Source organism: Vipera berus, assembly GCF_964194415.1.
Source record: "Vipera berus genome assembly, chromosome: 3".
Lineage (NCBI taxonomy): Eukaryota > Metazoa > Chordata > Lepidosauria > Squamata > Viperidae > Vipera > Vipera berus.
Genome location: NC_138204.1, coordinates 60,670,412 through 60,692,696, shown reverse-complemented (window position 1 = coordinate 60,692,696; position 22,285 = coordinate 60,670,412). Strand labels below are relative to the sequence as shown.

The 22,285-nt window shown below is 38.3% G+C and overlaps 1 protein-coding gene across 1 annotated transcript in view; it reads left to right on the top strand.

Annotated features, from left to right (window-relative positions):
• The window catches only part of TRABD2B (TraB domain containing 2B), a gene marked incomplete at both ends in the record, with an annotated part of 242,464 nt that overhangs the window by 157,480 nt on the left and 62,699 nt on the right, over positions 1-22,285 (top strand). Inside the window, one exon of the mRNA XM_081322461.1 lies at positions 17,850-17,996. Coding sequence (XP_081178587.1) covers positions 17,850-17,996 — 147 coding nt within the window. The remainder of the gene's footprint in view (positions 1-17,849; positions 17,997-22,285) is intronic.

Here is a 22,285-nt window from a genome sequence, read left to right as displayed (position 1 = left end):
ACACAGGAATACCCTGTGTGGCCGCGGCTCTCGGGGAAGCCCTGGCTGTCCGCTTCCTCGCTCCACGCTGCAATTCGGGGCCCGCGCGTTCCCCGGGCAAATCGCGGCGCCCAGCAGGCGAGGAAACACGCCCGCTCCAGTCACCCCCCCTTCCCTCAGGAGACGCGAAGCAAGTGACCGCCCGGAGCTTACCGAGGACTTGCGCGCGGCCGAGGCTTCGGTGCTTCCAGGATCGCGCGCACCTTTCCCAAGCCGCCGCCGTCCGGAGACCTGCCGAAGTTTGGGGAGGTGCGCGCGCACCTCCCCAAACCTCCCCAAACATCGGCAGGTCTCCGTTCCTCCGCGCAGACCTGCCGACGTTTGGGGAGGTTTGGGCGCCTCCCCAAACCTCCCCAAATGTCGGCAGGTCTCCGTTCCTCCTGCCGACGTTTGGGGAGGTTTGGGCGCCTCCCCAAACCTCCCCAGGTCTCCGTTCCTCCGCACAGACCTGCCGACGTTTGGGGAGGTTTGGGCGCCTCCCCAAACCTACCCAAACGTCGGCAGGTCTCCGTTCCTCCTGCCGACGTTTGGGGAGGTTTGGGCACCTCCCCAAACCTCCCCAGGTCTCCGTTCCTCCTGCCGACGTTTGGGGAGGTTTGGGCGCCTCCCCAAACCTCCCCAGGTCTCCGTTCCTCCGCGCAGACCTGCCGACGTTTGGGGAGGTTTGGGCGCCTCCCCAAACCTCCCCAGGTCTCCGTTCCTCCGCGCAGACCTGCCGACGTTTGGGGAGGTTTGGGCGCCTCCCCAAACCTCCCCAGGTCTCCGTTCCTCCTGCCGACGTTTGGGGAGGTTTGGGCACCTCCCCAAACCTCCCCAGGTCTCCGTTCCTCCGCGCAGACCTGCCGACGTTTGGGGAGGTTTGGGCGCCTCCCCAAACCTCCCCAAACGTCGGCAGGTCTCCGTTCCTCCTGCCGACGTTTGGGGAGGTTTGGGCGCCTCCCCAAACCTCCCCAGGTCTCCGTTCCTCCGCGCAGACCTGCCGACGTTTGGGGACGTTTGGGGACGTTTGGGGACGTCGGCAGGTCTGCGCGGAGGAACGGAGACCTGGGGAGGTTTGGGGAGGTGCCCAAACCTCCCCAAACGTCGGCAGGAGGAACGGAGACCTGCCGACGTTTGGGGAGGCGCCCAAACCTCCCCAAACGTCGGCAGGTCTGCGCGGAGGAACGGAGACCTGGGGAGGTTTGGGGAGGCGCCCAAACCTCCCCAAACGTCGGCAGGAGGAACGGAGACCTGGGGAGGTTTGGGGAGGTGCGCACGCACCTCCCCAAACCTCCCCAAACTTCGGCAGGTCTCGGACGGCGGTGGCTTGGGAGAGGTTCGCGCGATCCCGGAAGCACCAAAGTCTCGGCCGCGCACAAGTCCTCGGTAAGTTTTTTTTGTTGACTGGAGTATAAGCTGAAGTGGAATTTTTCAGCCCAAAAAGTGGGCTGAAAAATTCGGCTTATACTCAAGTATATACGGTATTTCATGATAGTTACGCAAGTCTAACAGCAACAAAACAACAAAACATGTGAGATTACAATTACTGTAGCGGAATGATGCTTAGGTAAAAGGGGTATAATCTTTGCAGGATAATTGGAATAAACAAAGGAAACAACAAATTTGCAAAATTTGTCTATTCCTTGAAATATCTGCAAAGTTTGAGAATAACTCATGAAATATTTTTGCTAATAGATATAGTTTTTTCCACCACAGTGTTTGATCCTTTTTGACTTCCTCTTCTTCACTCCCGTGTGTTTTACTTTTCCTTGGCAGTAAGCCTGTCTTAGTAAGACAGTTCAAAACCTCATAAATGTATCCTGTCTATCCCATATGAGAAAGGCATTTACATAGGAAAATAACTCCTATGAAGTTTTGCATGCGTGCTCAGCAAGAATAACAGCATCAAATGGACTTCACGTCTTGTTTTTTTGGCTTTATTAGCCCATCTCCTTCCTTCCACAAGGAAATGGATTGTCTTTGTACTTCCCCCGTAGGAAGCATCAAGAAATATTTTAGCCTTGATCACTGCAGGTGTATAGGAAATCTTTTTCTTATCTAACTGGGGACAAAGAAAAACATGTGTTCTGCTGAATTTGCTATGGAGCAACGATATGTAGCGGATTATAACATTCCTCTTATTTCCCGATGTTTGATCCCATAATATAACAAACCAGTATATATACAGAGAATCTTCTATGAAATAAAAGTGGCGATCCTGAAAATAAACAACCAACCAAAGAAGGATAATTCCAGGGTAATTACTGAGTGCGAATACATTTGTATGGAATCATCTCAGTCAGGTTTTCAGATCATATCTGATCCTGCCACAAGATCTATATTTTCAGTTGAAGACAGTACAGAACAACAAACACTATAAATTGTATTCTTTTCCTCTTTTCTTTAAATTAATCAGGAATGTATTGAAGAGAAGATTGTTAATTTGTGTTGTGAATATTTGCCACCATTGTAAGTGGTTGTCTTTTTCCTTGAAACCTGAAACAGCACAATTCTTAAATAATTTGACAATTATTTAAATCGTAATTTATCTATACTAATGAGCCCTTCTGGTTCTGTTCCATAGCAGTAACCACCAGCTGTTATATTAGAATGTATGCAACGATCTTATTGATTGGAGAATAATAATAATAATAATAATAATAATAATAATAATAATAATAATAATAATAATAATAATAATAATAATAATAATAAAGTTGGAAGGGACCTTGGAGGTCATCTAGTCCAACCCCCTGCTCAGGCAGGAAACCCTATACCATTTCGGACAAATGGCTGTCCAGTCTCTTCTTAAAAATTTCTAGTGTTGGAGCATTCACAGCTTCTGGAGGCAGGTTATTCCACTGATTAATTGTTCTAACTGTCAGGAAGTTTCTCCTTAGTTCTAGGTTGCTTCTCCCCTTGATTAGTTTCTATCCATTGCTTCTTGTCCTGCCTTTGGGCACTTTGGAGAATAGCTTGAGTCCCTCCTTTTTGTGGCAGCCCCTGAGATATTGGAACACTGCTATCACGTCCCCCCTCGTCAATCTATTTGATGATAAATGCTAATGAGTGGATAGAGGATAAATTAAGAGCAGCATTATGACAGTTAATTTATAGTATTAACTACACGTTACTGGATGTCAGTTGCGTTTGGATGACATTTCTCCACCGCCCCATTTTCCCCCCCCTCCTGTTAAATTTGTGACAAAGGATCACAACTATGCTAGGTTACAACATTGGCTGTAAGCAGTTCCCACAACCAGCTTTTGGAGATCTGGAAATCTCGTCAGTCTCTCTGAAGCATTTATTTTACAAGGTGACAAAGCACACAACTGAGATGAAAAGGGACCTAATAGCTGGCATAGCTCCTCTTGTTCCCAGGCATCCTGCCAAAGAGGGCTACTTGGTGATGGATATTTCAACAGCAGGCTTAGCTGATTAATTGGCTTGTCTTGTCAGGCTTTTAGGTGAAATCTACCCTGCTTAGATGAGTCAGCCGGGTACTGATAAAAATGGATGATAAATCATCTAAAATAAAATGTGTAAAAAGGTATATAGAGCTGTATTTCAGAATTCCTATTCCCTGTCATTCTCATTTGAATGCAAAATCCTTTTTTAACTCCTCTTTTTTCCAGATTACATGAGGCAACTGATACTCTTACAACCTCAAGAACAGTGGGTTAGTTCTATTCAGACATGTGTCAAAAATTATAACCACATCATTTGACCTGAAATTATGCCTCATGTTCTGATGCAACGGTTGGTAAAGAAAGTGCAATTAATCCATGTCCATAGACATTTAATTTAATTTTAATTTAACTTTTAGGAAAGCTTTCTTTTCTCCTGTAGATGAACACAAATACACCTACAATGCAATCTGACTTAGTTAAAAGCTGAGCTTCTGGTCATGTAGTAGTTTCTTAGTTATTTCTCAAGTAGGTTCACTATACTTGCTTGTGAAATCTCTTCACCAATGAAAGAAGTTTTAAATCAATTCTAAGCAAAAAATATACAATGAATACTTAATCTTCTTTGACATTTTCAGGAATAAATACAAATCACAGAAAGTCAAACTTTGTAATACATATGCTTTCATTATCCTAGAAACAATCCATCTTTCTTGCAAAGTTAGAGTGGGATTTACATAACACATTAAGTAGCCACACAAATTCAGTCTAAAATAAAAATCCATATTCTTCTATATTCTTACCATTATCATTATCATTTCACCTCCCCCCCCGATCTCCACACACCTATCATTTTTTTATTAATCATATTGATGTATTTTCTTTGTTTTCTTTTTCCTTGTTTTATTGTTCTATTTTACTTTCACTTTGTTTAAACTTCCTTTTTATTTCTTCATTTTTATGGTTGCGAGTTGCCTTGAGTAGCCCATGGTGAGATAAGTAGCAAATAAATTTTATAATAATAATACTTATTGCTTCAGAACACTAATACAGATCTATTCAATTCAATTTATAGTTTGCTAGAATTACAATTGATTCATATTGTTGATCATACATACAGTTACTCTCTTCTTGAAGGTGATGGCAGCTTCAATAAACCCATCATTTATTTTCAAACTTTTTGCTACTGACCTACATTTTGATTTTTCTAAGTATGTTAAATTGCTTTTGATTGAATCTGTCAAATTTCAGTCTTGATCTCCCAAACACTGTGAACTAATTAAACGTTTAGGAATGCTTTCTTTTCTCTGGTAGATGGACACAAATGCACACACAATGCAATTTGACTTAATTAAAAGCTGAGCTTGTGGTTATGTTAGTAGTTTCTCAAGTAGGTTTGGTATACTTGCTTGTGAAGTCTCGTCTCTTATGAAAAAAAGCTTAAATCAGTAGCATAAATAACTCCATGTGGAGTTAGTGAATCTGGATTGTTTTAAGCCATTATGTAAACAGAAGTTTACTATGGTCTTTGTAAACTGTGCAGCAAAGCCTCCCTTGCCTGAAATTCCTAGTTATCAGTTTCCCTTAAAATGCCCTAGCCAGAATCATCTTTATAAATAGCAGTTGTGTTTATCCAAGCATTTGATTATCTAAATCAAAGTCCCCACTGAGTCTCCTCCAGGCCATTTTGAAAAATAGCAACGTTACCTCAGTGTCTATAGTCTTTTACTCTCCTCCAGCAACGACTTAAGATGATGGCGATTTATTGGCACGGGTAGAATTTATTTATTTATATCCCGCCTTTATTATTTTTACAAATAACTCAAGGTGACAAATATATTCAACACATTTTTTTCTTGCTGTTTTCCCCACAACAGCTCTGTTAGGTGAGTTGGGCTGAGAGAGAGTGACTGGCCTAAGGTCAGCCAGCTGATTTTCATGGATAAGGCAGTACTTGAACTCAGGGTCTCCTGCTTTCAAGCCTGGCACCTTAACAATTAGACCAAATTTGGTCTCAAAATTTATGTATGCTTGTACACTGAAGAGATATACACTGATTTCTCTGTAGATGTAATTTACCAGATTCTAAAGTACATTGTTACTCCAAAAATGTATCAGTATTATATTAAGCCATTTTAATATGAATAGCAATAGCATTTAGACTTATATACCATTCCACAGTGCTTTACAGGACTCTGAGTGGTTTACAGAGTCAGCATATTGCCCCCAGCAATCTGAGTCTTCATTTTACTGACCTCAGAAGGATGGAAGACTGAATCAACCTTGAATCAACTCCTGGCAGTGGGCAGAGTTATAGCTTTGCTATATTATTGCATAAAATAAAGGACAGAGATAAATAGGATAACTTTGGCTGGATCAAGTTCTTGGCTGGAAGGAGTTAATTTGCCAAAAAAGCACACCATTGCACTATTACGCAAATACTTCTATAGTAATGCACATACCATAAGAGAACACTTTTGTGTTAAACAAAATTACAGGTTTTGAGTTTATCTAACAATCTTTTGGCTTCTTATCCTGAGTAAAAGGAAAGATATTCTTTGATTGTTGTATAATGTAACAGCAAATTAAAAATAAGTGCTGCAAATGCAAGTAGAACAAATTCAGGACTGAATATAAAGCATGATTGCAATATCATGCATATTTTCTGTTCAAGTTTATCTGCAGCATATACACTTCAAAGGTCAAGATACTTAAGAGGGTTTGATTAATTGTTTTGCTTTAAAAGATCCAGGAAAAAAATTGGATGTGATCCATTGAACTCTTCAACCGGATACTTATTAAACTACAGAGATTGTTCAGCTGGATATAGTTTTTCCCCATATATCAAAGATGTGATAGTAAACATATTCTGATGTTTTTGTATACTAGCCTGATGAAATATAAAATAGCATTATTGGAATACTTGTTCCCCCTTCACATGTTTTTCAAGAGAATCTTGTGTGCTCTGTGAGATATAAAAGTTAATCCAAAATTTATTGGATGATTACACACAAGTTTTGATTTTTAAGTGTCAGATTCCAATTTTTACTGTGAGGCTAACAATCGCTTGAGATGCTATTATTGTGAGAACTTGGAGCAATTAGGAACAAAGATATACTAAATATAAATCTGTGGCCAACAGATTCATATTCATCACAATGTCTGCAGTAGAACCATGTGTAGCTTCAAACAACCTGGTGTATTTTGGGTTGCAAAAATCCAGCTAACCTCTAGATGGCAATGAGAGTTGGAGTTCTCATCATTTCAAGGTCATTGAGATACAATAGTTAGTTAAATTCCACAGAGTTAGGTTCAATTTCTGATGATTATATGGAAGTACAATGTGCTTAAAACCCTGATCACCCTTTCATACTAATTCCTAGCTCAAGACACTGTAAAAATTAATTGGAGTGACTTCCTAGTAAACGTATGTTATAAGACAATGCTATTGAAACATTGACCTCGGTGCCGTTATTATTATATCCTATTTCCCTTTAGAGTTAACTGAGGCAGGAACTAGTTTAGGCAAACACAACACAGAATAAACAATTTTTTAAAAAAACATGCTTGTCAGAAAGCTGTTTTGACTGTTGCCTACAAATTAGTAATTGTTTTGTGGGAAATTTTTTAACCTCAAAATTTCCACCGCCCCATCTCCCCCCCACCCTCCAAGCCTCTTAGAAATGTCATACCAATTTTACTAGCAGAAACAAGAAACACTGATTTTGGAATTATCGTAGGGGGATATTTGAGTTGCTTTTATAGTTTTTCTGCAGACCTTTTCCTATTAAGCAAGGAGTGTACAGAAATGAGGAGAATCTGTGCCTTTTGCATCTCAGAAGCTTCCTCATTGATGCTTCTCATTCAGGTCTTGTTTGGGGAAATCTTACACCTTCAAGGTCTGAGCCTGCAGTAGCAAAGATGTGTCTATAGGTAGTCCTTGACTTACAACAGTTCGTTTAGTGACCTTCAAAGTCACAACAGCGCTGAAAAAAAGTGGTTTATGACCAGTTTGTTGTGGTGTTCCCATGGTCATGTGATCAAAATTTAGGTGCTTGGCAACTGACTCGTATTTGTGGCAGTTGCAGTGTCCCAGGATCACTTGATCCTCTCTTGCAATCCTCTGACAAACAGTCAGTGAGGAAGCCAGATTCACTTAACAACAGTTTGACTAATTTAACAACTACAGTGATTCACTTAGCAACTGTGGCAAGAAAGGCCATAAAACAGGGCAAACTCACTTAACAAATGTTTCACTTAGCAATAGAAATTTTAAGCTCAATTGATGTCAAAAGTCGAGGATTACCTGTACTTTATAGCAGAGACTGTTTTCACACATTTGGTCAGCAAGATTTCAGATTTCTCTGTGCCACTGTGAAATCTTGTTTGTAATACATCATTAGTGATAGATACATTAAATGGGATGGTGCATCTATTGATCTAAAAATAATTGAGGGGAACCTGAACAAACTTTAATCTCTTCTTTTCATTCCACAGTTCTAAAGAAATTTAGCATGTCCTGCTGTTTCTCCAAAAGGAAAGTTGCCACTGATGTAATATAAAATCCTAATATGGTTAGTAGGCAATAAATCAAGTAACTGGCTTTACATATTCTCAGCCAAAGAAAACTTGTTTTACTATCCAAAAACATGCATAACACTCTTAACCGAAACCAAATCAGCCTCATTATAGCCTAGACCAGGGGTGTCAAACTGCCGGCCTGCAGGTCGGATGCGTCACAAGGAAACCGTGCCCACCTCATTGCCAACAATGGGGGAAAAGCTCTGATACATCGTGCAACTTCATGTGACATCGCAAGTTTGACATGTCTGGCCTAGACCAATGATTGGGCTCACAAATTGTAGTAAGCCTTGGCTTGCTTTGCCAAATAAACTACAATTGATTGGATTCACCTCTAAGCATTAAAACATGGTTTAAAAGGGGGCAGAACTGTAGTTAAATTTGCTTAACACTCTAAACCAAATCACTTTATGGTTTAGGGTAAAACCCTCTGTCGATTGTGTTAACCAGGTCAGATTTATAAACTATGCTAAGCTTTGGATTTCTTAAACATAGTTTACTGAATAAACTATAGTTTATTCAAATTTAACTACAGTTAAAGTTAAAGGTTATGTAGTTATTTAACTATGGTTTATTTAAACAATATGAACATCCATAAATGATAGTGTGCAAATGATAGCAGTTGAATTTACATAATCTAAGTCAAATCCCAGAAATCAAATTATGGTTTAGATTATCACTAAAATGAGCTGCTCAATAAATTTGCATTGACTCTTCTTATAAATCCATTATAGTATCTAAAGTAATGCAATCTAAAATTAAAAAAACCTTCAAATAGTGTAACATAGCAAATATAAGTCATGAAATCTCTTCAGAGATAAATAGACAACATAGTTCAGACCAGGAAGTTTGCCTTGCCTACAAAATCCATGTGTTATTTAATAAGTATTTAAATTTTATTCACTATAAATCCAAGCTATTTAGCATATATGTATGTATGTTTGTATGTATGTATGTATGTATGTATGTACGGAAACCATATTTGGAGGACATCTGGATATTGGCAGCCCAGATTTGGTAGCCCTGCATAAAGATTTTTTTTGTGGGTTGTGGCATATAAATAAGACTAAATCTGTACATCTACTTTCAGCTGAGGTGCTCTTTACATCACCTCTCCGAATTACCCTTCCCAACAGTCTGAATTATGTTGTTTATTAGATTACTCTCACACGCCACTTCTGATTCATGGTATGCCATTCTGAAGGAACTAGGATGAGCTCAAATGAGCAACACAAGTGTGCTGCTGGAGTTCTCTTATTCAAACCCTCACAACTTCTCTTTGAGTTATAGCTGCAATTGTGATCCAAATTGCCATCGCTAGTGTGATGTCGCATGACCACATCACCTAGCAATGTCAATGCAGGCAATACTGGTTGTCATAATTCCAGAAGTGTGGGCTTGTGAGGTGGGAAGCAGAAGAAGTCTCAAATCAAGAGTTGGGGTGTGCCACAAAGGTGTAGGACAGGCCCTGGATGGTGCAGCGTAGGATATTCATGAGTTGGGGGAGGATGTGTTGCGGTGTAATGCAAGTTCAGGAAGGCCAGGGAAAGAAGGCATGGAATAAATATGAGCGAAAGGGTGAGGTGCATGCAAGTGAAGAAAGGCCAGATATGAGGGAGACTTACCTGAATGACTTGTGACCTTCCTCGCTGGCTTCCCCGTGGATTTCAAGTCAAGGTCAAGATTGCAAATGGTGATCATCAGACCACACGACTCTACAACTAGGTGTAAGTGCAAGCTAGTTGCCAAGCACTTTTATTTGGTTCACATGACTATGGGGGTGCTGCAACAGCCAGAACTTTAGGACCAACTATAAGTCCCTTTGTTTAGCACCATCATAACTTTGAATGGCTGCTGAACAAATGATCATAACCCGTGGACTACCTGTACTTCAAAATTCCCTACAAGTATTTCCTGAGTATTAAGTTATTCATCTTGTGAGAAGGGAAAAGTTATCTCCTGTTAACAAGTATTTTTCCACTCCTTGCACATTTTGCATTCTTTCAAACAAGCCTCGCCATCACCACTGGTGGTGGAACATGAAAACCCAACTGGAATCAACAGGAATGTGCACAAGGCTTAGTATCACTTTTCAGCCTGCTTCAGAGGGCATACCCAGTAACCCAGCTAAAAATGTGTGGCTGCATTTTGTTGGCACTAACATTTAATTCCAAGGCTTATAACCAATAGCACCAAAGGATATACAGCGGTTAAAGTGAGTTCTTTGGTCAAATTCAAACCATTTTATTATTAAACTCGTTAATTAGCAATTTGAAAGGAAAAATCTAGGTCTTAAGGTCTCCCCGGGTCACTGCCAAACCACAGCCTATTAACTACTCCTGCCTTTCAACAGTAATAACAATGAGGTTTTGAGTACATATGGAACCAACTATGTGTAAGGCTTTCATGAGCAATTTTAACAGAGGGCATGATTTTGCAAACAACAATTCTAGAAGATAATTTCATGGTTTTTTACTTCCTTCATTGTCCCTTCAAAGAAACTAAACCCTTTTGTCATTATAGGATGTAGGTTTCAGACAGGCTTTTTTGCTGACACCGTGGAAGCTTTTAAGAAGCTTCCCCTGGGCCAGTTTTTTATGGGTTTGTTTCCTTGACACTGACCTTGTGAAGGTGGCTTTCAAAGTCCTGTCAGAACATGAAGTGTGTAAGGGATGGAAAAGGAAAACTAACCGTGTTCAGGAAGTTAATGGAATTATAGGATTTAGCAAACATCAAACAGCTTGAACATTTGGTGTCATTTGAAGGATATATAGGAATTTGACTGATTTATATCACATTAGCCCATGTGCAATGAATGTAAAGGTAGTCCTTGACTTATGACCAACATTGGGACTGGAACTTGCATCATTAAGCAAGTTAAGTGAGGCACATGCAATCTTATGATCTTTTTGCTGTGGATGTTAAGTGAATCACATGGTGATTAAGTGATATGGCTTCCTCCATTGACTTTTTGTTGGAAGCTGGCTACAAGAGCACAAATGACAATCAAATGACCCCAGGACACTGCAACCGTCATAAATGCATGTCAGTTGCCAAGCACCCAAATTTTTATCATGTGACCATGGAGACGCTGTAATAATAATAGATGCTATAAAAATAACAGAATAACAAAGTTGGAAGGGACCTTGCAGGTCTTCTAGTCCAACGCCCCTGCTCAGGCAGGAAACCCTATACCATTTCAGACAAATTGTTGTCCAATCTCTTCTTAAAAAATTCCAGTGTTGGAGGTGATGATCATTCATGTAAGGACCAATTGTAAAGTCACTTTTTTCAGTGCTATTATAACTTCAAAAAGTCAGTAAAAATTGGTTGTAAGTCATGATTTACCTGTGTAACTTTTTCTGAGCATGGCTATCCTTGGCTTTTGGGTTAGCACACCAGGAACATATTCTCAAAAGGAGTAAATGGAGCAAGAAAAAAAAGTGGAGCAAGGAAAAAAACAAAATTTCCATTTACATAACTTTTAACTGTAAATCCTCAGTCAGCTATTAAATAGTTTTACCCTTCTGTCCGATTAAAACTTGGAAGTTGTGCAAAGCATTTGCAAGAGATATTTCACAAAGCATATACACATTTTAAAACACTTTTTCCACTAGCAATGGTCTGATTCTACAGATCAGTAAAATTGAATCTTCCTGGATCAAGCCCCAAGCATTTTTTTTTAATGAAGGTATCATGATGCCAAATGATGAAACCAACATTGTGATACTTTGCTGTTTGTAATTTTGCCATTTGCAGTTTCATGGAGATGTTGTAAGTGTGTAACAGGTGGAGTTTCCATAGCACTATCTCAACATATTTCATCACTTGTCCTCCATTGTCTCCACTCTTTCTGGACATCTGTGGATGAAAGATGTTGGGAAATATTTTAGACTCAGTATTTAGTATTTATTTATTCGGTCAATGACCAGCAAATTTAAAAGAACTGTAATAAAATCTTATTAAAATATTACTAAAAATTATTGATTTATCTTAGAATGTAGAAATTCAGAGCCAATTTGTTCCACTGATTAAGGCACCAGACTAGAAACCAGGAGACGGTGAGTTCTAATGCCACTTTAGGCATAAAAGCCAGCTGTCTGACTTTTGGCCAGTCATTCTCTCTCAGCCCAATCCCCATCTCACAGGGTTGCTGTTGTGAGGAAAACAGAAAAAAGAGAAAAAAGGTAACAGATATGCTCACCACGTTCAATTATTTATGAGACTAATAAAGGTAGCATAAAAAACTCTTTAAAAAATGGCAAACTAGTAGTTGATGATTTAAAGAGTAGAGGAGGGGTCTTCAAACTTGGCCCTTTTATGACTTGTGGACTTCAACTCCCAGAATTCTTTAGCCAGGCACACTGGCTGAGGAATTCTGGGAGTTGAAGTCCACAAGTCATAAAAGGGCCAAGTTTGAAGACCCCTGAATTAGAGAGATATATAAAGAGGTATTGAGAGACTGACTCAAGAGTAGATAATGGAAACAAACAGGAACAAAGGAATTAAAGAATGTCTGAATAGTTATTCCTCTGCCTACTCCAAATAGGCAACCTGAGACAACCTTGGCTTGCTACAGAACCGATACTGAACCACGCATGAATAATTGCCTTTGAGGCATCTTTTGTTGCCAAGTAGATGGCTTTTGGCAGCCAACTGTAGCTGACTTCATTTCCCCAGGATACATTTACTACTGAAATCTAAACTGGCTAGATGCCCTAATTTTCTCTAAGAAATTTTGTGAATTTTAGGGAAGTGTGAGATCTCTGAATGAAAATAGGGTAATTTCAAAGGCTTTGGTCAGAATTAATTTAAAACTGATTTATGTATGCTTTTAAATATGGGAAAGTCTGTGGTCTGGTGAATATGGATTATTTCCTCCTAAAAAGTACAGTCTCTTGGGAAAACATACCTGCATAACCTATCTGAAATATATTTAAAAGAGCTTTGATTACAGCAATATTGTCTGTTCCAAATGGAAATGGGGGGAAAATAAGAGGGGGACAATATTACAACAGATGCCAGAAATAATATGAGCAATTGAGCTACTATCCTGTTATTTTCCAAATATTGGTAATCATTCAAAATAATCTAAACATTTAAAAAAATTAATCTTCAACAGCAAAATTAATATATGAAATTCACACAACTAATTTGATTTCACATGACCACATCATATCAACCAATGTTGCATTTTGTGCTCAATCTTAAATACTTCTAATATTCCTTTCTATTTTGCACATTTTAAAAATAGTTTTAAGTAAAATATGTGTTTTCCTTATATAATCCTTTGGTTTTTTTGTCACCTTTATTGTCGTAATAAAATCTTGGAGTTAGAGAGGCTACTAGGATCATTGAATCCATCCTTCTGCTCAGTGCGGGAATTCTGAAATAGCTAAAGAAAGCTTCCTCTTTTGGCCATTAATGCATGAAAAGCAATGCTAGTGATCTTTTAGAAGAATGCAGATTATCTTAAGTAAATATTTGCTAAGATGTTGGATTATAACTGGGATCATGGAGAACTAGGTAAGTCCTCCCTAAACCATGAAAGGTCACTAAATCAAAGAATTATTGTTGTGGTGTAACAATAATGAAGGAAATGTTGTGTACTACTAGAGTAGGGGTGTCGAACTGCCGGTTGCATCATACAGAGGCCGAGCCCACCCCAGCTCCCAGCAGTGCAAGAAAAGTCATGATACGTTGCGACACGTCACGTGATGTGGGGAGTTTGACACCCATGCTCTAGAGCAGGGGTCAGCAACCTGCAATAATGAAAGAGCCACTCGGAACCGGTTCCCTCACAAAAGGAAAAACTGGGAACCGCAAAAAATATGTGTGCATGTGCGTACATGCGTGCATGCGCAGAACAGGGTTTGACTGAAGAGTGGAGCCAAGGCGAGATATGCACCTACCCTGCATATTTGAATTGATTGGTTGAACTTTTTTAGTCCCACTTATTTTTTGTTTTGGACTGCACATGGCAGAGGACTGGGAGCCGCAGGAGATGGTTGAAAAAGCCACATGCGGCTCCGGAGCCGTGGGTTGCAGACCTGTGCTCTAGAGCAAATAAATTGAAACCAATAAATAATTAGTCATTGATTCTGAGTCCTTCGGGAGAAGGGCGGTATACAAATTAAATTAATAAAATAAATAAAAATAAATAAATAAACAGAATTTTTTACAAATTAGACACAAAGCATTGCTGGATTAAACATTGCTCCAGGTGGGGTAAACACCTGCTGATTCATACATATGTTAAAGTGAAGAAAAGAGAAAGGATCAGTAACAGAACCAACAGCAGATTTTCTAAAGGTGTCTCATATTAAGAAAATCTTGGCTAGTTTTATAAAGTTAAGATGCCCCAAATATTCTCAAAGAGAAATGACTCGCTGTTTAAAAAGCTGTTTACTCCATTTATGAAACCAATGCAATGACAATTTGATTTGATTTGGAATTGAAGGCTTTGTTGTGTAATGAAACCATGCTTTATGAAGGGCATTCAATTTCCTTAGAAAAGACAACATTACAAATAGTTTAGATTTAGCTCTTTAGAGCTTCACATTGTCAAAATCAAAATCAAAAGAACTGACTGAGAATAGCTTAGGAAAGTATACAGAAAGTGAACATTTTTTGTGATAACCAAATATTGTTTATTATGCACAGGAATTGAGTTTTTTCCAGTAGTTCAAAAATGTCCTTTTCCCATATTGTCATATTTTAAATACCTCTTACTAACAATGTCCAATAGCAGAATAAGCAGGGGTCAGGGTGACAAAAGCAGAACAAACCCCATTCTTTTTCTCTGGGCATTGCACATAAATCTTTTGAACTCTGCTGCCTTATTTTTGTTATTTTTGTTACATGCTTTAGAAATCTAATAACTTATCTAAAAATAGCACAGGTTAAAAACTGGAACACTACTCTGTGACACATGGAATGTGAAGAATGCCATTTTGTAATAAAGATATAATGAATGTTCTCCAAAAAATATAAAATAGCAAAAATAATCCAAAATATATTTAAAGGTAGATCACGAAAATGCTCAGGTTGTTTGCCATTCCTAAAAATATATTGATGGAAAGTTTTGGTGATCTTTCCGTTACAGTTCCTCTGAAAATTGCCCTTTTCAGAAGTCCAAATCTAAGTCTACGCTACAAAATTTTTCCATGACCTGTGAAATATGAGATTAGCATCTTTTTAATTTAAACCTGCTGTAAAAAGAATAGGTTTAAAAGATTTACCTTTTGAGGCAAGTAGGCTGGAGAGGAAATAGCTCATCTGAGGATTTCCTGGGGATTCTGTATTCTGGACTTATAAAAACTTCAGGCAAAAATGGTTGTTCGGGAGATGTTTCAATGTCTGAATGTTAAACTTTATTCCAGACATGCTGTCTATTATTTCAGTTGTACAAGTTAACATTTTTATCACTCAAGGTAACCTGGATTTTATTCAGACAGCTGTTGGTGCACTGTTGCCGTGGGACAAACATGTGAAAAACAGATTCAGGATATGCCCATAATGTAGTGAAGTTCTCACAATTATCCACCATTATTCATATGATCAGTTTTGGCATTTTTGAAATTCAGAAAGTACCCCAAACTCTTCCTACATGAACAATCATATTTTTATTTAATATTGTTTAAAAAAACCTGAAGATGTTATCAGAGATAAATTTAGCCCAGATCTAAAAAATAAGAAGATACTATAAGATACTCAACCTATGACCACAACTGAGCCCAAAATTTCTGTTACTAAGCGAGACATTTGTTAAGTGAGTTTTGCTCCATTTTATGATTTTTTTCCACAGTTGTTAAGTGAATCACTGCAGTTGTTAAGTTAACAACACAGTGGTTAAGTTAATGCACACTTCTCTGTGCATTAATGATTCACCTGTGGAGATGGTTACCAGCATCAAATTCCTGGGTGCGCAGCTAATGAGTAGGCTGGCTTGGTCGCTCAACAGTGAGAAACTGATGAAGTGGGCACAGCAGTGCCTGCACTTTCTGTGTCGCATGAGTAAAGCTCATCTTCCTTCCCCTGTTCTAACCACTTTCTACAGGGGGACGATTGAGAGCATCTTGTCATACAGCATCACAGTCTGGTTTGGAAGCATCACTGCTTCAGACCGGAAGGCGGTGCAGAGAGTGGTGAGGATGGCTGAAAAGATCATTGGCAGTTCCCTCCCTCCCATCCAGGACATAGCACAGAAGCATTGTTTGAACAGGGTCTGTAAGATTATCTGGGACACTACTCATCCTCTTCACGACCTGTTTTCCTTGTTACCTTCTGGGAGGAAGCTTCGTGGTATCCACAGCAGAACATCCAGATTCAACCATAGTTTCATTCCATACAGCATTAACCTTGTGAACTCTCAGGCTTCCTCCTTCCGTTATATATTCAAGATGGGCAGTATTTAATATTTTATTGTTATATATATGTAGGGGTGTGGGTCTATACATATGTTGTTTATAGTATGTTTTTTGTGTGTGTCATGTATGTGTTTCACTTTGAGAGCAGGCAACTAAATTTCATTTTTGATGTGTGCCGTTGTGCCCACAGTAAAAAAAATGACAATAAAGATTATCTTACTCTAAGTGAATCTGGCTTCCCCATTGACTTTGTTTGTCAGAAGTGCACTCCAGGACACTGCAACCATCATAAATATGAGTCAGTTGCCAGGACTCTGAATTTTAATCCTGTGACCACAGAGATGCTGCAACGGTCATAAGTGTGAAAAATGGCCATAAGTCACTTTTTCCAGTGCCATTGTAACTTAAAATGAACTCATTAAACAAATTGTTGTAAGTCAAGGACTGCCTGTACATATGTTACTTAGCGCCCCCACCCCCGAAAAGAGCCTTTTAAATTCCTTTGGTAATGTGGCTCAAATTAAAATTTCCAATCTGACTTCCTAGGAACTATCTTGTGTTCCACTTCAAGAAAGGAGATTAGCTTCAGGGAAGAGGACCTCAATTAACAATGCCACTCCCAAACATGATCCATATGATAGGGCTGCCAGCAACTCGTATTCTAGGAGCACATATTTTTTTCTGTATTACAGAGGCAGCATATCAAAGCATCTCTCACATATGCCAAATTTTTCACCTCATAAAACTAGCTTAGTTGTTTACTATGGGGAGTGAGAGGATGTGCTTGCTGCATGAGAATAAGAATAAAACTCTCTGTGCAAGCGCAAGTTAACTTCTTTGTAATGTCGTAAAAAGAAACCACGTCCTAAACAGGATTAAAAGAATTTTTCTACCACACATTAGATGTCCTTGACCTACAACTCTGTTCCAAAGTATCTGTCACCATTGGCTTTGATAAATACAGCTTCTGAGAGATGTAAATAGTGGTGGGATTCAAATATGTGAACAACTGGTTCTCTGTGTGGATGCCGCTTCTGGAAGTCCATTCTGGGCCTGGGCAACAAAAAATTAGCTATCGGTTCTGCTGAAGTGGTGTGAACCAGCTGAATCCCACCACTGGATGTAAAGCATCAGTATTTGGAGGTTCATGGGCTTTCCCACACCTAGAAGGTGAGACTGAGCCGAGAGTTGAAAACGGTCAGTTTGTTTTGTAGTAAAACAAATATTCTGAGCTGTAAAGAAGAAATCTTAGAGAAGTGTTCCCCAAATTGGTGGACTCATAATAAGTATATGGAAGTAAAATTGCCATAAGAAAACGCTGGGTTGCATTTATGAAAGCTATAGACCAACATATCTAGAACGTATCAGATAAGGGAAGGCTGTTCTAGAGAATGTGTGAAACCCATGCATGTGTTTTATTCTTTACTTTATATTGTCATCTAAATGACTTGTATGTATTTCCAATGTGTTTCAGGTGCTGTTTGCTTTGAATCAAACATTATTACAACATGAAAGTCTTCGAGCTGGCAGCTGGCAGGCTCCTTACACAACTGAAGACCTCATCAAGCATTACAACTGTGGTGACCTAAATGCTGTTATATTCAACCATGATTCTTCGCAGGTGCGATGATTTCACAATTGTCTTACCTTTGGGCAAGACAAAAAGGCATAATTGTAGCATCTCACCACTACAACTATTTCACATTTAATTTCACATTTCTTTGGCCATCAGAGTTCTTTTAGATATGTGGAGAGGTCAAAACAGGTATCGCCCAATGATATTTTCCTATCCCCCTAATTTCCCAAAACAAGTATTTGAGTTATCACTGGAGAGATAAGGAACATTTTATGACATCCACAGGCATCAACTCCTAATTTAATTAAACTAAACTTAACTAAACTTAGCTAAATTAAGATGCAGCGATTATAAGCCTGTGTAGTAATACAGAATTTGTTTATACATGGAAGCGTAGCTAAATCCTCAAAACAGGCATAAGGATCAATGAAAAATATTCTATTAGACTGTGATTCAGAGTACATAGTTGGTTAAAATTATTCCTGGAATTAAAGAAAAGCTATGGAAGATAGAGCATGAGTTTTGTTCATATACATTAATGATAGTCAGAACTCAAAATGGATCTTCTTTAAAACATTTCTTCAGATCTAATTTAATGCTGGTCCTATTCTCAGTTATAGATGATCTTGCTGATTGTGGTGATGTGTCCCGCTTTTCTGTGACATATGAGATGCTGTGTATTAATCAATAACTAATTAAACTCAGCTTAGGCTTTTGGTTTCATTGCATTTAATTATAGTTAGTATAGATATGAATCTGTATGTCCTGTTTGCTGGGTTTCATTCTGTCCCCTTCGCCCTCAAACTAGGAGAATAAGAAAGCATAAAGTATTATCTTCTGAGTCCTCATTACTTTGCCAGGGCTGCCAAGTCTGAAAATAAAGTTGTTACAAACTCCATGGTCTTTAGAAGGACCTCCTACATGCAATACTCACCTCTGCCATTTTGGGAGAGACCATTGTAGAAGTGGACAATAACTTAGAGATGTGTAGTAGTAAATAATCCTCAAAAGGCTTCATATTGTCCTAAGACATCAATTCTTCTGAAACTTCCCCAGTGATGTCTTCAAAATTTTGGTTGTCCCAAATACACCAGTCTTTCTGGTAAAAATCTGTGTGGTTGCTAACATTGACTTGATGGCACATGATCAAAATCAAGCATGTTTTGATTTTGGCCTATTCCACAAAGCAAGCAAACAAATGTTTTCAACAGATTTCACAATGGCAGTTGAAGGCTTATTAAAATAGTGCAAAAAATGTGTAAAAGGAATAAACAAAGGAAGCAGTGGGACCAGGTGGTTACTTTAAAAACATTTATTATAGCTCCTATTCTAGGAGCTATGATGATAGGAGATCTTATAAAGTGAAAATAGGTTTCGTAGGAGTTAGTTACATTGATCATTGCATTCAGAACAATAGTTTTGGTGTTCCTTGATATTAGATAAATCAAATTATTATAATCAAAATGCTAGTTGCTCCTGTAATTCAAGCCCCAAACTGGTCTAAAACATTTCAAAGGATCCCAGCCACAAAATAATCAAACCAACTACTACTGCCTTGCCAATCTTGACTTGCTTTATGCTCCCTCCTCTTTTGCTTGTCTTCTCTGCGCCCTGGAAATCCTTATGTTCTTCGCATGTCCCTGATTTTCTTTAAAAACACTATAATATTACCCCTATATTAATTTCTGTAGAGTTGCTCCCTATGTTTTGGTCTAATGATGGACTAAGTTTTTGAATGGAATGTGTGCATAATAGAAAGTTAACTGCAAGTGCTTGCAAGGCCTTTAAACATAATTCCCCCTCCTTAGGACAAAAGACTTTATAACAATTGAGTTTGTATCTGAAGAGGAAATGAGCATTATATAAATAAATTAAGAGGCCAGCTAATTTTCTAAACATGTCACAATTCATTCATAATTTGTGTGTCATACTGTATGACTTTGGGTGGAATCTATTGCTTTCTCTTAGACCTTCTATATCATCATGAACTTAGAACTGCTTCTGCGATTTTCTAAGTTCCACCCTGTGTGAGGGATTCAAGCAGGAACAGCTTACACATCCATAACTGTCACCAGCAAGAGTTAATACAATGGAATGTGATCCATCCACTTTAAGGATTTCTGTGTCACTGCTTAAATCAATTCAGTCTAAATGACTTGGATTAATTTGGAAGCCTCAGATATATCTAATAATGGGTTTTTTAAATTAACAGAGAGCTATCCTACAAATAACTAGAGGGGGCGGAGCTTATATTTCACCAAAAATAGTAATCAACAGCAACTTGTCTATGACAGTAAAATAGAAATCTCACATAACCATTACAAAAAGTGAGGGGAACACATGCTTTTCAGTAAAAATCAATTATACCATCTTGATTTTAATTTCCACTGGGAACTTGAACAGCAAACAAAACAAACAAAAACTTGTGTTGTTGGTGCGATTGCGTTACATTTTTCCCTCCATAGTTTTCTCACTTAAATCCTTATTTAATCTCAGTAAGGCTGAACAAGACAAAGTTTATTTAGTTGAAGCATGTCAGAGAAACACAATAGGAAACAGCTCACTTTGCTATACGCATTTCTGCAACATACTTGGCTAATAAATTTACAGCACATTTTCTGGCAAAGCTGTCAAAGCGATACAAAACTTAACGTTCTTTAAAACAAAGACAGAGATGTTGTGATTTCTCCTTCATTGCTCTCTGAGTATATAGTCTTTGCTTTCAGGGAAGATTTCCCTGTTCAGATTTATGTTTCCATTAACATTTCCTGAGATTTGATTTCTGTAAGCATTTCAATGTCTAGGCTAACTTCCATCTACTTTAGCCTTCATCTCACACTCAACTATCCTCTATCTGTGCTTCTACCGTATAGCCTCAGCTTGTGGTGCCATTGCTAAAGTGATTGAAGTTTGTAGCCTTTTAACTCCTCACTGTCTGAAGTCATTATAATGTAGTATAAACAGACATATGTTCCTATTCATTTAATTCTTTTTGTCATGAGTATTAGCTATATTGGGAGATTTCTCTGATGTTAAGTTTACAACTTTTGATTGGCTCCTATTATAAATTCACATAATCATGTTAACATATGCATTTTAACAATCATCTGTTTATCATTTGTACACAATCCAGTTTCAAAATCAGTCATACAATATTCAATATCATAAATTCTTTTTGTCTTCTTTCACTCTTTCTGATGTCTGTAAATAGGAAAACCATTGATAGTTATGTCCCTCTGCCAACAGTTGTTTTCAATTTTATTTTGTATTCTGCTTGACAGAATTCTATTGTCTCATGGTATGTTAACCATTTGTGTTTGCCTATTGTTTCTTGTATGTAACATCTTTATTGTGCTGAGAAACACAAAGGTATTTCAGGCACAAACTGGATTTACTGTATATCTATTCCATATTCTTAGTATAGCATATCTAACATGGTGATTTTTAAAATCTACATTAACCTTGATTTTTTCATTCCACAAATATCCATGCCACCCAAATCTCAGGTCATGTTCTTCTAACTCTAAAAGTCTTCTGTTTCTCAACAGTGATGTACTATAAACTATGATGTGGAAATCAGAAACTTAAATTTGGGGCAAGAGCATTATTTGGCTCTGACGGTCTGTTAAAATAGGATTTATGGTTACTGTTGCTACTAAGCTGGTTCAATATAGTAAGAGGCTGTAAGCTTTAGTGATTCCTAAGAGGCTGAATATCAATTATAAGTCACATATATAATATGATTTATAATTGATTTTAGATAAGGAGGTGGTCAAGCTCTTGATTTCTCTCAGTGGTAGTTGAAAGATAATGTGACCTTATAAAAACCATGACTGAGTTGTTACACTATTGTAAAAATGTTGCTTATCTAAATCGGTCAAAGTACACACTGTGTTTAATATGTAGTGTGCAGCTTTGGGGAGGTGGGCATTTTCAGATTCAAATTGCTAAAGGAGGCATGGTTATGACTTCTGAACAATACACTACTCCATCTTTAATGTATTACAGTTTCTGGATGTGTTTGGTACATGCATTGTAGTAATTGGTATTTGTAGAAAATTCATGTCTGAATACAACCAAAGCATTTTTTTTCAGAAATAGGGTTAATTGGCACATCAGTTGAAGCTTGGCAGTGATAAATCTAACACCAGAATTAAAATCAGGTCCTCTGGATTTCTAAAAATAGATGTCTCGTGTAGTCCATCCTGCATGGAATAATCCTAGACTTCTGAATAGTTAACATGCAAGTTAGCAAACTCCTTTTTTAAGCAAAAGAATTTGTGCAGTTCATGGAGGAGGAGGAGGAGCTTCTGCTCCAAAGACATCTAAATGAG